Consider the following 17876-nt stretch of genomic DNA (forward strand, 5'->3'; position numbering starts at 1 on the left):
CATCCATCCAGATCTTCATCCAACTTTTCCTCACCTCTTCGCCACCGCTGTCTCGACTTGATTCTGACATCGCTACCCCATCATAATGATTGTGTCTCATCGCCAAAGCATCCGCACATTCCTAAACTCCATCGCACACCTAATAATAACAATAATAATACATTGATTTGATCGCTTTAAACAAGTGTCTCCTAAAAATGCCGCTCAGCACTTTCTTGCCTTGGCTTGAGAGGCGAGCTTTAAGCCGCTGCTGCTGAGATGTGTTACGACGGCGGACTTGGACTGTGGTCACATTGCTGAGAGGCTGAAAAAACGCCAGTAGCGACGAGAGAGGGAGTCTGGGTAATTTCTGTGCCAGGTGACGAGTCTTCTGGCGTTTGGATGTGTTGTGTTTGGTGCGAGATGAAACTAGGTTATTGTTTCTTGAAGGCATAATGATGCATGGATAGGAGGAGCGTGGGGCAAAGGCAGGAGGGAGGGAGGGAGGGATCGATTGGTGCATGAACAGATCTTTGGAGGATCACGGGTAACAAATGAGAGACAGAGGGAAAAGAACATTGTGTCCCCTCAATGATGATAACATATCATCTTCAACTGGAACTTGTACCGGGGAGGGTTTTTTCCTTGTAATTTGTCCACCTCTCTCCTCATCCATCATCTCTAACTCCAGCTAAGATTCAGTGGATGCAGCATTAATCCACACTGCTGCACCGTCTTAATCCTGTTCATTATCGCCGCTCGGATAGCTCCGATTTTTCTCTTGGTTTGCTCTTGCCGGGGTTTTTCACCGCTCCTGTTGGTTTTGGAGCGAACACTGACTCACACAGCACTCCTCCGCTCTGGAGCTGGCTGGTGAGAAGTTAAACCATAACAGTTCACTCGGTGCACTTTCTGCGGCTGCTGGATTAATTTGTGACCTCCTTTTGTTTTTTTTCTCTTTTCTTCTCAGGATCTGGCCCTTTTGTGTCAAACTCTGAGAAAAAAATATATATATGTCAGTCCGCTCCAGATGTTTATGGTTGAATGCAAAAGATGGGAAGTGATAAGCATGGATGGAGGCATGTAAGGGAAACCAGAGGAAAAGCCATGGAAAAAAAACAAAAAAAAAGCAGTCCAGATATGTAAACGGTGGTTATGGAACCCTTCGACATCCTCTGTAAACCAACTTTTAAACAATCATGGCTGAATTGAAGTAAAGGAAACACTAAACATGTGCCATACTAATGTTGTGGTGAAAACAAATCACATTTCAGAGCACTATTCCAAAGATAATTTGAAAATGCCCACGTGAATTCAATTTCGTGTCAGCGAGATTATGTAATTATCCAGTCACTAATTCCATGGAGAACATTTTTCTGGCATAAAACTAATTCTTCAGTGGCTCTATTTTTAGATTCATGTGTGCCAATACAATAGCGACATAGACTCCAGTACTATACTGTACTGTTACTGCTACAATGGCGTGTCCATCCATCAGTCAGTGCCTGTCATTTCTCTTATTCCTCAAGTATACACATAAGACACGTGAGTCAGCTCCTCTGCAGAGTTTATCGTTGTTAACAGCGCCTTCTAGTGGTCAACTGCTCGACTGACGTGGGAGGAAATCACCTCCCTATGGATCCTCAGCCTGCAAATGCAGGGTGAGACGCAATGATAGCTGCTGTTGAAGGAAACGAGCGTGTGGCCCGTTCATCAGGCGGTGAGTGGACATGGGAAGGACAGTCGATACAGCTCCCTGTTACTGAAGGAAGGGAGATCTGCCTTGAGAGCAGCAGAGATGGAAATAACAGGCCCGGCCGGCCGGATTTAGAGTGCATGTGTGGTGCAGAGCGGCAGAGCACACACTGAAGCAATCAGGCGTTATTCTGCATACAGGCTATAAAATAATAGAGCCCAGTTGCACTTAAGTTGTCAGGCTTTTTTGCTTCAAATCTCAAAGTCCATGACGTCCCTTCCTCCCCCCCCCCCCCCCCCCCCCCCTTTCTCTCTTGTTTCTCTTTCCTTCTCTGCACATGACTGACTGTGTGTGTGTGTGTGTGTGTGTGTGTGAGAGAGAGAGAGAGAGAGAGAGAGAGAGATATTAGTGGATTTCCCTTCTGGCTGCATTTGTAACTCAAATGATGCCCAATGGAAGCAACAGGTGCAGGATATAAAGGTGACTTATAGAGCAGAGCAGGTATCCCTGCACATGGTGTCTTAAAAAAATAGTTCCGCATGGAAAACCTGTAAATTGGATGAGAAATTATAATTAGCCTACTATATATTGCACATCCATGTTGCTGTTCCGTCCCTTATGTAAGTGTGTAGGTGAATGATTCAATAATGAACATATGGCCATTCTGCTGTGTGTGTGTTTGTTTCTGTTTTTTAATTCCAAACATGAATACAAAGCAACACTTCACATTTCTCCGTAATGCTTTTCATTTCTGAGCATATTCCATTCAAGCCGTGACAATGAGGCACTTATGACTCAAGCAGGGGGTTACCGATGATTTATTTGTTATGGACACGAAAGAGTCATGATGTAAGAACGTGATTTTTCCCCCCTAGAGACTTGAATAAAAGTGCAAGATGTTTTTTTTTTAATCCTCAAATGAAAAATAAACAAATAAAATTCGCACATTATTAGTGATTCAGAGAAATGGTATTAAATTAAGTGCTATTTGGAAAGAAGATTGATCATCTTGGAGTTGATTTTTTTCTCTGAAACTGCAGGAGAATTATCTCACCCATGTAAAAAAAAAAAAAAAAAAAACAAGCACACGAGTGATATTGTATAGCTTTTATTTGCAGTGTGGAACACTTTATTCTGGTGGGGGGATGTGGAGCTCCAGCTCTACAGACAGTAAAACCCTGCAGCTTTTTTAGAGGATTTCTCCCTGCGCAGAAATGTTTGGATGAGGGCTGCGTTGCTCTCTGCTGTTGCCTCTTGCACCTCGGCATCAGTTCAGCCTTCGGGGTGAAAGAGCGATCCTCCTGCTGCTGAAGAGAAGAAAAAAAAAAAAAAAAAAAAAAGTTTGGCCGCCTGCCAAGCCGCCTGCCAAGCCGTGGAACAAGTGCGCCTCCCTTCCCTGCTGTTTAGCGTATTCATAGTTAGGGGTTTGGGCTCGGCTGTTTTTAAAAAGGCAAGGCAGCTCTCCAGTTGATCAGTCTGCTCAGGAAACTTCTGCTGGAGAAAGTACGGGAGTCCACACTGAAGGGGAGAGAAGTTGAGATTCTGTGCAAAGAATTGCCTTGCTCCTTACAGAGGACAACATATCGGGGGAACAAAAAAAAAAACACATGCATTTTTAAAATTGTTCATTTGAACTCTTTTTTTGGGGGGTTGTTGTTGTTGCAGGGTGCACGTCGCAAAGCCTGTAATTAATGTGTTTTAAACAGATAGCAACACTCTTGGATAAAGACTCTTGGCTTTAGCTTTTAAAAATCGGATTATCTGACTGAGGCATTGTGCTCATTAGACCAGTCTACTTTTTTTTTTTTTTTTTTTTTTTTTCCTGTCCCCTCCTCTTCGCATTTGTGGTTTATGCTATAACTGAAGAGAGAGCACCAACAATGTTTCTGAGCTTCTGCCTCCTGGTGACATTTATCTTGGGGCTGTCCGGGTGCTTGGGCTCATACGTGCCGTGCGAGCCTTGTGACCAGAAGGCGCTGTCCATGTGCCCTCCGGTCCCGGTCGGCTGCCAGCTGGTCAAGGAGCCGGGCTGCGGCTGCTGCCTCACATGCGCCCTGTCCGAGGGGCAGGCGTGCGGCGTTTACACCGGGACGTGCACCCAGGGCCTCCGCTGCCTGCCGCGGAGCGGGGAGGAGAAACCCCTGCACGCCCTTCTCCACGGCAGGGGAGTGTGCACCAACGAGAAAGGATACAAACCTGCCCACCCACCCATAGGTAAGACGCGCACCGGCCGGCTACCGAATGCATGCTCGGGATCCGCTTGACAATGTGTGCGGCTGCAGATAGAAATGTAAAAAAAAAAAGTGTCACCTATCGAGCGGGACAGCGGGGTCTCCGCTGTGGCTCCCATGTGGGGGATCCACTGTGCTGCAGAAGCCTAGCGGGAATAAAGACGATAAATCCTGTCGTTTTGGGGGGGTTTTCTCCCAGAGATCACGTTATCGGTGTTCTATGTGTCGCCTCATCCAGGACGCCCGGCCAGGTGGTCGCAGGACGCGGCGCCGCTGCTCTCTGACAGGGCGCGCGTTTGACAGATGGCTTCAGGTGCCACCTGATTAACTTCTTCTATCCGCCGCCGCGATGCTTAACCCGGCTGCGGGAGCTTTACTCCTCCTCCTCCTCCTCCGGGCTCTTTTTTTTTTTTCTCGGGACATTTCATTTTGTCGTCGCGGGTCTCAGCATCACAGCTTATAGTTATGGATCTCCGTATAACGCAAAGGTGAACCGGCTGTGCGCGCGCGCGGTGATCTGTTTTGCGGGGCGCTACGCTGCGGTAAACGCACATGGCGTGTCCTGGCTGATTTGGAGCGGGGGGGATCTGGCTGTCAAACTGCGGTCTAGCAGGACCCGGGAGTGGCTGACAGCCCACCGGGCACTTAAAAATAGTTCCATTCTAAGGCGGCGCGAATTATTAAACGCGTTTCTCTTAAGAGGTCTCGGTCCTGATGTTATCCAGACCCCCAAAAAAACCGCGTCTCAAGAGAGTGCAGAACTTTATGAAAAGGGGCTCTGTGCGCTTCATGATATTGTATATTAATGTGGGAACCCCTAAAGTGGAGCTTATTCTGCTAAATTGCCGCCGTTAATATCCACCAGTGTAACAAGTGTCTGTCAAACCTCACTGTTTTTCCACCATCACGCCAGAGCGCATTAAGCTTTTATGTCTTTCGTTTTTCGCCTTTCCAATATCATTCGCACCTTGGAGACGTGAAATCCATCCAGACGTAAGGAAGGAGCCGGGTGTTGTTTGAGGGGACGAGCGGTGATGGGGAGGGAGGGGGCTCCGCAAACGTTGGGTCTTGTTAAAGCGGAATTTAGACAGATTTAGGTCTGCAGGCTACCCCTAGCGTGGTGTTCAGAGTCGGATTACCGCTAAACCTGTATGCGTGAGAGAGACACGGAGATAGTCACACGGAGGGAGAAGGAGAGTGGAGCCACAATAGCCCTTGACTGATTTAAAGCATTTCTCGGTGGAGTGGAGGGGTTCACTGTCACTCAGGAGTTTTAGCAGCTTGTCAACAACTAGATAAGTAGGTGGTAACCACAAAGGGGTTTGGCTACGTGCCCCATTCTATAAAATAGGCTGCCACTGGGCTCATTTTTGGGCTGTTGACAAGAGTCATTAGGCTGTTTTGCACCCCAGGGCGAGCAGAACACCTCCACGCCGACTGACACCACAGCAGAATGTGGTGCCTGGATGCCATTCTTACAAAAAAAAACATAACAGACAAACAGAAAAACGAGCCAAGCTCCTGTTTTTATTGATCGCGAACTGAAAGAAAAGTAGAGGCTCCCAGTTCTCTTTGTGCATCTCATGTGTGTGTGTGTGTGTGTGTGTGTGTGTGTGCTCTCACGTACACTTGGGCGGGGCTGTGTGAGTGTCTGGGTGTGCATTGTGTGCGATTGTTGTGAATGATGACACCTCGGGCAGTTTTGTCTCACTCCGGCTCTGCACACACACACACACACACACACACACACACGCACATACAGAACCTGACTTCTTTGTTGGCCCACAGAGGTAATCAGAGCATCTTTTCCTGCCTCTGGCGGTGCATTCACTGCACGGGGCGCTCACTCCCAACGCAGTGATTCAGCAGAATGCCTCCGGCGCTCTCCTCCCCCGCCCCCCCCCTCCTCCCCCTTCTGAAGGGCCTTCTGTCAAACGGCTCCTCGGCAGACGGGCACTGGTGAGGTGAGCTTCTGGTTTCCTGCGGTGTGGGGTTGCAGCTGTCTGTGTGCCGTACCAGCTGAGCAAGCCAAAACACTGGGAGGAGGAGCTCAAGTGTCCGCAGCCTACTAAATATTGACTGGGGCGGCCAAACAATGGGAGAGAGGAATCTTTGCTATCCTACGAAAACCCAACCCACCACCCCCCCCCCATCCTCCCTCCCCTTTACTGCTCCGTGGAAGAAAAAAGAATCCTGGCCATCGCTCTGCGTCTGGTTCAGTGTCCCAGCGGTGCTTTAATTCACTTTTGTGCTCTCGCACTGCGATCCCAGAGGTTGCTTGGATTGTGAGGTGGTATGTGCTGTGGGGGCACTCAGACTTTGTAAGCCCCCTACGGGTGAATCAGACCCCGGACAGCTTGCCAACAGATATGACTTCATAGCAGCAGGCCCCTCGTCCTTCAAGCTTCTGAAAGGGCCTTATGTTTTAACGGATTGCTCTTTGCCAAGAAACAAAAGATGATTAGGGAGTGGTTCCAAATCCAGAATACTCCACACAGACACACACACACACACACACGGACAGAAATACTATGCCCCTTATTAGCATAGCAACAGGAAACCTGGTGCCTTTACTGACAGCTTTAATACTTTACATTTGTCCTGTCTCTTTGCATGTGTGCCGACGCAGTTTTAACGCCATTACCAGACGGTTTTGTCGGAGTTAGTTTTTCACACATCCCGATTTTTTTGTTGCCGTTGATATTCACCATGACATTTGCCAGAGGATGTCACATACATACCTGCTTTGTCACGTCTAAGCGTCGTGCAGAATCACTTGTCATCACCTACTTTTTTTAGAAAGCTATTTAACTTTCGAGAATCGCCATCTGCTTTTTTTCCTCGCAGCCTCGCTGACACAGCTGGTTATTGGGTCATATAGCTGAGGAACTAAAGCGAGCGGTAAAACGCTGACTCTCTGTGAGCGTAGCACTCATGGGGCTAATGCGAAACAGCCACCGTACTCCCCGTCTGCTGCGCGGACGTTGCACACTCTCGCAGACGTGCCACGTTAGACACAGTCCCTGGTCACGTGTGGGGCCCCAGCTGCCTGACAGCTTCATGATGGGGCTCATGCGAAAGGAAAGCCTGTATGTGGCTTTCCATCCGTCTCACCTTGAACATTTGAGACAGTGCCGTGAAAGCTTAGCATGCTGCAACTGATCTGTTACAGGTGCTAGGGAGAATAATTTGAAAGGTCACTTTGTCAAGATATCAAGCGAGGACTTTCGGGGAGAAGAGGGGGGGAAAAAGCACGCTACTTGTGGAAAATGTGATTCTGAGTAAACGCAGAGAAGCCCAGGTTCTTAGATGTGACATTGATACCATTGGTGTTGAGACGCTTTTGTCTTCACTCAGTATTTTGAGCCACTTTGTGATCACAGGGGACAGTTGACAGTGCTAGAGCTTAGCCAGCATAACCTTTATTTTTTTTTTTGCTTTTTGCTTTTGCTTTTTTCCCCTGTAAAACTTTACAGTGGTATTTGTACACCTTATTGGTCACTGACACCTAGCTTGCTGGTGGCAACAGCTGGGAAAAGGATCAGCACTCCGCTGTAGTCATGTGATTCAATAAAGGCAGGGGATGGCCACATGCTGGGCTTTAAAAATGATGACAAATGTGTTCACACCTGACCCATGTGCCGGGATATCACCCCAACACCTGGTTACATGCTAGCATGGGTGCGAGGAAGGACCAGAAATAGGCCTTTTGAGTTTCTTAGTATTTGGAAAACAATAGAGGCTCGAGGGGCTTCTCTGAATTGTTGGTGTTGTCTGCGGTTGTGAGACAAGAGAAGCTTTTCTAGTTCCCTGACCCGGTAGTTAAGCTCATCTTTGGCACTGAATAGTCCTTCCTGCTAAATACTTCGTAAAAATGAAAATTGCGTCATTGTTGATTCAAACTTTTGATGACTCAGAAGCATAAGAGATAAAGAAGTTACATCAATGTTTATCATGTGACATGACCAGGCGGTTTGCTCATTCTTGGATGTTCACACGGTTCTTCTGCAAAGCCCAAATTCATTGATTAATGACAAAGTTTGCTCGCTGTCATGTTTCTTTTTTTTTTTTAATTGCTGCTCGGAGATCCGCTGTGCACAGTTCATCCAGGAGCACTCCACTCTCGCCAAAATAGCTGCTGCTGCCACTGGGGAGTTAGAACGTCGTCACACCCAGCAATTGTGTTGTGGTGGTGGTGACCCAAAAAAAGAGGTTGCGTCCGTCCCTGTGGCTTGTCGAAAACCCAAACTCTGATGTAGGATGAGACCTCAGACCAAAATTAGGAATGCACAGTGAGGGGAGCCATGCGCCCGGCTCTGATAATGTGCAACATGAATCGGGGTATTTACTCGCAGTGCGGAAGCCGTAAACAGCTCAGAAAGTTTGCTTACCTTCAGCAGCATTTCCCCCTCGGGAAGATTTTGCATCCTCTCATAAGTCCTGTTTTGCGACTTATAATCCTTGAATTGTTCTTGTTGCTATTTATACCGCACATTCAGAAAAGCAGGAAACTTTTTGATTGCAATGAACATATTCTGTGTGCACAATACCGTGCGAGTTATTTCCTGCATTTTACAGAAGCCGACTGAGACCACGCACACGGTCGAACAACAGAAATTCCACTGGAAGCCATGGGACACACGGGTCAAAGCAACATTCCCTTACACTTGGGGGTCGTCGAACATACAAATCGTGGACCAGAAAGTTTGATGAAGCCCATATTTTCTTTCTGCTCCAACTGGTTTGGAGCCTTTTCCAGTCATCAGCCTCTCAGTCCCCTAATGTAACCAGGCTTTGTGTATCTTGTCACTTCATGAGAATGGGCCATCCATGCAATAAGGTTTTACTCCACTAATACTAACTATTTTGCAGAGGCAACTCTGCCACTTAAGTTTAAAAGCTTCTGTGAACGCTTTCCTTTGGTCATCAGGACCTAACTTTTGTGCTGCTCCACACATCCTCGTTGACTTGCAAAACAACTCCTGTGGGTTTGTTCACACCTTTCCGTCTGCTCTAGAAACTGCAGGGTTATCAGGCCATGGCCTTGCTTTCAAATATTAAGTAGTGGAGGCAGTCTGAGGCTGAAGGATAGTTTACTAACGTCATGCTTTATTTGACACAGGCCCTCGGGCTCGTTTGTCCTGACGTTATCTCGCCCTACCCCCCGTTGAGATTAAACGACACCTCTATTCACAACTCTCTTACATCTTGTAAAGATGTAATTTCAGATGTGGCGCACCAAATCAAAGCCAGGACATAATAAATGTGATGTAATGCTGGTAAATCCAATGAAAGGTGGTAGAATCTATTGTCCTGGCTTTTGTTTAGTTGTTTTTTTTTTGCGATCTAAATGGTATTATTATAGTCTTAAAGATCCAGAGGAGAGAAGATGGGGTAGCTTACCTTTCATGCTTGGACAGTTGCCCGTAAAAAAAACTTTGGATATTCATGAAGCATAATTGTGTGCAGATGTTAATTTTTAAACAGAGAAGTATCAGGTGCACCTCCTTTGGCTACTCTGCTCCTCTCGTCCTAATGAAATCTTTAGCTCGAGCAGAGGGAGAGAGAGAGAGAGAGAGAGAGAGAGAGAGAGAGAGAGAGAGAGAGAGAGAGAGAGAGAGAGAGAGAGAGAGAGAGATAGCGGCACAGCTTTGGGCTCAGCTGAATGGAAGAGCTGCACATGACTTGGCTCACTTGGCTCCCGTCCAGCGTCTTGGCTGAGTTTCAGGAGTTAAACACAGACCCCGTAAGCCTCCTTTACAAGCTGGGTACCCTGAGCATGGAAAAACTGAGTTTTTGTGGCTGCACCGAAGAGCCCACTTCAGAAAAGATGAATTTGGTGATTTTCTGAGTGGAGGAGAAAAGAAGTCCGACACCATTGTCTTCAAAAAATCTATACAGGTTTTTTCTTATGCAGATGATAATCCATTTTCTTTGCTATGTTTCTAACATTTTCTCCGAATGACTGACTTGTAAGGAGAATATAATGGATGTGCTACGGTTCAGGCCCATCATAGTCTTGCCATTAATATGCTCCAATGAGATTACACATGAAACAAGAATGCACGTTTAAAGAAAAAAAAAACACTGCCCCTTATTTTCATGTTTCATTGCCAAATATGTGGCATTTCAATCAAGGGCTATGAGAAATGATTGGGCTGTGCAGCAGAAATGAAGAGTTATTCCAGTGGTCGCATGCACGGCGTCCATAGGAATGCCTGTTTGACATGTTTATTTATAGCGAGTAATAGCCGCGTAGTCTGAGCAGGGAGACACAAGGACATATCTAAACACAAACAAGGCCTGCCAAGTCATGAGTTGTGAGATTAATTTCAAAGAGACAGCAGTGCAGCACAGAAGCCAAAGACCCAATTCTGGTAATCAGCCCCCCCCCCCAACACCCTTCCCCCCTCCCCTCCCAGAGACTCCAGACGCTCATGCTGTGTCAGGCTCTTTGAACATCAGTTTCTCGGGAGCTTGTGTCCTTTTTTTCGTCTCAGTGCCTTTCTCCGCAGTGCCCGTGTACCAACAGGCCAGTCAGCGAACTTATGGCAACTTGTTAAATCATTTTTTCCAGCTTATTCTCTCTTCGTCTGTGTTGCGAGTATGGAAGTTGACTTGTCTTTCAGCAGCAGTTGGCCTATAGTCCGCAGCCAACATTCCTCTCTGGTTCAGTGCGTCTGGCCCTGTGCACCACGGCGGGTTTCCTTGTCAGATAAATATAACCAGGGTCATCCACTGGCACCATCGCTTCGGCCAGTTGGGGCCTGGCAAAGTCCCCACAATAACTCTGTACTTATGGTACAGCTAAGCCAAGGGGGAGGGGGGGCTCAGTGCTTCTTTCTGTGCCCTCAAAGAACCTCTGGCTGGGGGTCCAGGCTTAAGAGGCTGAGCCCCAACATAGGAGAGGAGGGAGTGGGGGTCTACATTAAGGATAAAAGACGTCAACCTGTGAACATCCTATCAAGAGACTATAGTGCCCCCTGGGGGAGATGAAATTACGTCTATGGAGTGCATAAAATGTGACGGATATGTACAAGCATTTATACGAGTCCGCAGAGCAACTGGAATTTCCTCAGCCTGACATTTGAATCAGTTTAATGTGGGACACGTCGCTGCAAAGTTACGACACTCCGAGGCCTTGGTCCCTGTTATAGTTTAGCAGTCCAGATAACTTGTTAGCAAATTTTCCAGGCACCGTGTAGGCAGCCGTGCAACATGTGATGCTGTTTTCCCAAGTTACCGAGGTCTGTCTTCCCACAAATAATGTGCTGCCTGGCGTCTGCGTATCTGTATTTACAGTATCGGTGACCTTAAGTAACTTTAAGAGCAACACGGTATATTGTTATGTCATTGACATGAAAGGACACCTCTTGTTTTCATGGATGCAGCTGTAACTGGCTGATATGAATGGATATGTTATTATATATAATTGTAGGATTACTTTTCTATAACTGTCAGAGTAAGGGGGTTACGAAGGTGGGGAAGTTGGAAGTTTAGCTGTAGGAGTTCAGCTCCAGCCTCCCCCCCTATGTAAACAAGCAGTTGGTGGCACAAACACGGGGGAAAGTACCCGCTAGTGTATTCACGTCTCTGATTTATGCAGATAGCAAATGCATTTTTTTCTTCTGTGACTGTAAAATGTTGCAATCATGATCTACATTTTACTGGCTCCTCGTAATACTTGATTATGGGTCTATTATGACTGTTATTAGATCAGACATAACTTTTTACTGAGACATTTTACATTCCCATATTTTATTTTTTTGTTCAATTAAAATTTAAAGACTAGTTTCATCATGAAATAACGCTGTAAATTAAATAAACAAACCGTCTATGATGACAGGTAAGCCTCTGGGTGCAAGGAGCTATATGTCTTGGATTTAGTTGTAGCCGGCAGATATCCAAGCCAAAATGTCCTTTTTCTTGCACCACTCATTGTTTACAGTCCGATTAGCAATTTGGGATGTGAGTCTGGAGTTGAGTGACAACCAGGTTGTTTCACAAGTAGGTTGCTCTATAAGCACATTTCAAATCTATAATCATGTAAAAAAAATTGAGGTGATGAGATTGCATTATGGCCAATGCTTTCCACCTTGTTTGCACCCACAAAAACTATTTACCAGCTGTCAACCAAAGCCCAATCAAACCTAATTGGTCAATACTACTCTGAATACATACAGAATCCAGAATGCTTCCAAAACCAAAATCTTGACCCATTGCCAACAGAATATGAATACATAATCTCTTCATAAAGATAAACTGGAACTGGTCTATCTCCAAGACCATTCTGAATGGCATTACCCTATGTAGTTCCCCAAGGGTTACTCTTATCAGTATTTACATGTAAAACAAGGGATCAAATAACTGTCTACTGTGAAATGGGTCATACTAACAACAACTTAGCACTTTCCATCAGCTCAACAAAGCATTTTAGCACCTTTTAGCTCATTAACAACTTGACTGTTTTGTTTCAGTCACACAGCTTTCATCAATCCGGCATCCAGCTGCAGCAGACAGCTGTGCATAGCAACAATTTTCTGATAATCCCACTTTACACTATCTGCCCAACACCAAATGGGAGTCATACAAAGTTACCGACTTGCTGGTGAACACAGTGGAGCGTTTAGCTGCTACAGAGCCAGATATTTGCCTCAGGAGCTGGAGGAGACCAAAACAGAGCTAAATTTAGACTTAAATTTGTTGCATTGAAAGAATCAGCAAATCAATGCTGATGTCTGTTGAAAGATGCAGTTGTTTGTATGTTCATAACCACTTATATTGTGATAATATGTTGTGTTTACAGCTTGAACTTTAAGTGAAGCAGTTCTATTGAATCAATTCATACTTCTCTTAATGTCCTGGACAGGCACAACTTGTCAGCCAAACCCTTTCTCACATTACACTTTATTCTATTGAAATAGAATTGCCAAGAAATGAATCATACACATATAAATATGTCAATGCATTAATGTGAAGTTGTATCTTGGTTGTAGGTTTAAACAAATGTGACATTAATTGACCATATTTTATTTGCTCTGCTACAGATCGTGAGTCTCGAGAACATGAGGACGCCCTTACCACAGAGATTACAGAGGAGCTGCAGCCAGCAAAAGTGCCACTCCTTCCCAAAGACATTGTGAACAGTAAAAAAGTCCACGCGCTGCGCAAGGAGCAGAAGAGGAAGCTGGGCAAGCAGCGCTCCATGGGCTCCCCCATGGACTACTCCCCTCTGCCCATCGACAAGCATGAACCTGAGTTTGTAAGTTTTAGATTATGTGATACTGTTTAATTCAGCCTTCCAGTCCTTTTGCACAGCCTTTGTAATCCGGTGCTCTCTTTCCCCAAAGGGTCCATGCAGGAGAAAACTGGATGGGATCATTCAGGGAATGAAGGACACTTCTCGTGTCATGGCTCTGTCTTTGTACCTTCCCAACTGTGACAGAAAAGGATTCTTCAAACGCAAGCAGGTGGGTTTGCTTCAGAAGGGTCATTGATCTGTTAGGAACAAGCCAACAAGACATACTAAATGAAAAAAAATAATTAAAACGGAACAAGTGCTAGAGTTGTTCCAATACTGAAACCAGTATTGAAACCTGAAACCGATACTTCTTAAAATGCTGGATTGGGTATCGGCATTATGCAAGTCCAGGCATTGAACAACATACACGGGAACAACAACACGTGTCGATCCCGATCCGATCCGTACATCCTGCCCCATCTGTACTGTGCAAGTGCAACTCTCAACTGAAATTCGATGATGGCACATATCTTGTTAGCCTGTGCTCAAAAAAGGTCAGCAATTTGGCTATGTTTTACATTGGAAAAGCACTTCAGATGCCAACGTGATTTTTACCCACTGGTATCGGATCTGTACTCGGTATCGGTCAATATGCAAGTTCATGGAATCGGAATTGGTATCGGGAAGGGAAAAATTTGAGATGGTATCTCTAGTTCACAAGCAAGCTAGTTTGAGCTTTTCTGGTCACGACTGTGACTGACTTGCGTTAACTTGATGGTGGCTGGCTAACGTTGTTAGCATTTGCTTATAACACTAAGCCAGCTGCTACAACCAATTAGCCCTTTGAGGTATCACTATATCACCAAGCTACTAGCCTATTTTGCAAAGACTTTCTGTGCCACTTTATGGCGTGACCCAGGCCTTTACTCCAACCACTTTGTCAAACCCTTGCTACCGTTTTTCATCCAAACTATAATGTTGTTTTCTGGCCAACAGTGCAAGCCGTCTCGTGGCCGCAAACGAGGCATCTGCTGGTGTGTGGACAAATACGGCGTTCAGCTCCCCGGCACGGACTACAGCGGAGGGGACATTCAATGTAAAGACCTGGAGAGCAGCAACAACAACGAGTGAAAAAGGGGAAGACCACCCTTGACCCCCTACCCCGACCCCACCCCAGACCGCGAACCACCATGTGACCCAGGGCCCACGCCTCCTCTTTGAATCACATCTGTATGCTCCGCCCTCCAATCACTTCAAGATTTTTGTTTTTTTCAAATTGAAAAAAAGGAAGAAAAAAAATCCAAACGAAAGAACAGGCTGAAAAGAGACACCTGTATTTTTTTTCTTTTCTATTCTGTTGTTGACCAAGCACTCATCTCAGAATGAGGGAAAAGTCCCGGAAGATTTGCTAGATCCCTTGACTATTGCTCACGGGACCCCTTGTATGAGGCGGGTCCCCTGGCTGCAGATCCATGAAAATATATGCACTCAATGGATATATTTTTTATAGAAGCTGGGGGTTTCAATACAACACTTTGTATGATGTAAAAAAATTAACACAAAATCATTGTGAAGAAAAAGAAATAGTATCAGGCACATTGATTGAAAAACAGATCCGTTCTAGGTGGTGGAACAAGTTGCCACTGTGGAACTGACGATTGGCAGAGTAATTTGGTTTTTTGTCTGTTTTCCAAAAGAAAAAAAAAGAAACAATAGATAGGGATATGCTGTAACAGTTGACTCTATCTGGATATGTGGTTCTGTCAGAGCACTTATGAATAGGGGAACCTGCTTAGATATGTGTACCTTCACAAAATGATGCGTGCGTGGATGCGTGGATGTGTACAGTGCGTGCGTGTTGGTGTATGATGGAGCCTATTACAAAAAGAATGTCCTTTTTTTTCTTTTTTTTTTTTCTTTCTTTCGTTTGATTTTGTCACAAGTATTGCTAGCGCTTGAAGTGGTCTTGGGGCTGGCCTTCTCTATATCCGATGTAAAGTATGTCTCGGGACACAGAGCGTTTGGAAACATAAAACGAGTAAGCAGATCATCACAGATGAACCTATGTAAGTGGCTCTTCGACAATGTAGCTAGCCTGATATGCCAACTGTGCCTATTTAAACAGACACTGCCATGCAGGGCGACACAGAGCTTAGACAGCGCTGACTCTACCGGTGAAATAAAGACAAAAGTGTTTTCAGCTTAAGCGATGGGACTCAAGTTTTAACTCTCGAGTTGAGTGCATAATCGAACTTGCCAGTCGGGGCCAGTTGCTTCTCTGATTCAGTTGTGTGAAGTGTAGTTTTGTATGGTTTTGTTTGTGCTGTTTTCTTTGCCTTCAGTGAAGTAAAGACCGCCCACTTTTGAGCCATGTTCCTTTTATCAAGTGGTTTCCCCTCAGTACTGCTACTACAGTGTAACCATGGTGTATTACATTACTTTTAAATATAGTTATTGAATGTTGTTTTTTTTTTTTTTCCTGTAGAAACATAGTATGACAACGATGTAATTGTGCTTTGGAAAAAAAACAAAACCATTTTTAGCCTGTAAAGAATTTGAATATGGTCCTTGTAGCCTGTCAGGAGAATGACGCAGTCATTAGGCTACGGGGCGGTCAAAGAAAAACCCTCTGGAAGCCTTCTGCTTACACGCCTCTATGCAAAGGTTCTACATCTAAGGGGAGCGAAACAAAAAATAGGTTACAGGTTATAACAGGGTCATTTAAATAGAGTTGTTCTCTCTCTGTGTGCAAGTCACAGTGCCTTCCTACATGCAAATACATTTAAATAGTGACGTGAAAGTGACATGGATATCAAATGGGGCAATTTGCTTTTACAGACAGTCCCCCCCCTCCCTCCCCTTTCCGCAGCTAATACAATGATCAAGATGTCTAGTAGGTTTAGTTCTGATTACGAGAGGAACAATGAATGTGGTAGCTTCTTTGCAACGTATAGCAAATACATTTGTGATCGCCGCCTGTACCTCGGGGCAATTCTGGATGATGAGTGACGCGTGAGGAACTGCTGCGTAACGTCAGCCGGTTAAACCTCCCAATTCTCTCTCTTTGACAACCAATAAGCTACGATTCTTGCTTTTTTTCATGTGAATGCCAATGTATTGCCAGAGAGGGGAAGCCAAAGGATTATTTGGATTTCTTTCCAAAAGAGAAACGCTAACGCGCATTTCCTAAATGGCTTCCTGTTGCGAGTATATGATCGAGGCTCCTCGTCCCGCTTCCCAACACCAAATCCCCCACTACCACTTTCGAAAAAATAAAGCAGCTTGCACTTATTACAGTTACTCACTATTGATATTGACACACAACGACGTCCTAAGATGTGGTATCATGAAGTTGGTGGAACAAGAAAAAAAAAAAAAAAAAAACAGCCACAAAAGCTAAATGTTGTGTTATCTTGTGCTTACCTTTTAAAGGTGGTGCTTTTGAGGTAATATTTGTCGACAGGGGCTGTGCAGCCCATGCCTGGGACCTCCAATACAGCAACATCCTTTAGGGAAAATAGATTTTAAAGTAACACACAGCTAGAGATGTTCTCATGGCCAATTGCACAGAGATGAGAGTTTAGATAGAGAGAGGTGATTAAAAGGAGATGGAGGGGAAAGGAAAGAGGAAGAGTGAGCGACATGGGCAGTGGTCATTATCAGGGCCTAGCCACTTCCCCGATATGGGGTCACCAATTGCATGACATTAGATACAGTTAGCAAGACAGTTACCAGGAGTCATGTGGATCTGAGGAACGCAATACTGGAACCGAGAGCATCGCTTTGTCAAAAAATACATGTGATATCTGGGACAAGATCAATCAAGTGATTGAGTACTTCAACATCCCAGGTATTTGTTTTGTTTGTTCGGATTGAAGGTTGAGGTTCAGGCTTAAAAAAATAAAATCTCCACTAGTGTCGGAGACTTCCTGTTCGCCACACCTGTTTGCAGGTATTGACTTCCTCAGGTTTCACATCTCCTACTTGGTTTAAACTCATGTTCACATTTCATACTTCAGTAGTACAGTAATGACAGTACAGCTTTTTTTCTGAGTACATAACACATTCTGGATGTAACGAGTCAACACAATTGGTTTTTCATAATTTGGTGTTCACTGGTTAGTGAAATGGACCCATCGGTGGCAGGAGGATAGTGGGAAATAAAATGGTCAGTATTTGGAACTACATAAAACAAAATAAGAAAAAAAAAAAAGACAAAAAATCTCAAATTATTAAAGTGAATATCACTGTGTAATATTTATTCAACTTGTAATTTATGTACTCTTTTAACCTTTGTCTTTTTTTGTTATGACAAAGCATTTATTTAAATAAAGTTATGTATTCATTTAAGCACTCTGGTGAGGTTTTCATTCTGAGCGTTATTTATTTTTATTTTATAAGGGGAGCCGGTTGCCACTAAAATGGCTTGAAACGTACAGTTTGAAGTGGAATCATCCTGGTAGTAAGCACTGACTAATCTCTGAGGCACGAGCTGATAAACCTCTTAGACATAAGTCTGAGACACCCAGGCTAGCCCACAAGGATCTCATGCAGCATGCAGGATGTGACTTTATAAAGCCTCGCCCGAGGGCAAGTCACCTGGTTTTCAACACCATAGTCAAAAAGATTGCACAGGAACAAGGAAGTCATTTAAAATGAGTTTGAACTTCAAGGGGGGTGGGGCGGCGGGGGGGGGATAACATCTAGTAGGACCAGCTCACTATTCAAA

At 44.9% G+C, this 17876-nt stretch overlaps 1 protein-coding gene across 1 annotated transcript; it reads left to right on the forward strand.

The window, feature by feature from the left end:
- The first annotated feature begins 3172 nt into the window (after positions 1-3172).
- On the forward strand, positions 3173-17497 carry igfbp5b (insulin-like growth factor binding protein 5b). The gene is made up of 4 exons (XM_084023408.1): positions 3173-3889; positions 12954-13168; positions 13257-13376; positions 14144-17497. Exons 1-4 carry the CDS (start codon positions 3556-3558, stop codon positions 14276-14278), a joined length of 804 nt encoding a protein of 267 aa, XP_083879534.1. The 5' UTR covers positions 3173-3555; the 3' UTR covers positions 14279-17497.
- Positions 17498-17876: the final 379 nt, after the last annotated feature.

This window comes from Eutrigla gurnardus (assembly GCF_963514095.1).
Source record: "Eutrigla gurnardus genome assembly, chromosome: 12".
NCBI lineage: Eukaryota > Metazoa > Chordata > Actinopteri > Perciformes > Triglidae > Eutrigla > Eutrigla gurnardus.

Excerpts from the sequence above, each read along its gene's own strand:
- igfbp5b (XM_084023408.1), top strand. The coding sequence starts at position 3,556 with ATGTTTCTGAGCTTCTGCCTCCTGGTGACATTTATCTTGGGGCTGTCC. Across the intron at positions 3,890-12,953 it reads ACCTGCCCACCCACCCATAG|ATCGTGAGTCTCGAGAACAT; the intron begins GTAAGACGCGCA and ends GCTCTGCTACAG. Across the intron at positions 13,377-14,143 it reads GATTCTTCAAACGCAAGCAG|TGCAAGCCGTCTCGTGGCCG; the intron begins GTGGGTTTGCTT and ends TCTGGCCAACAG.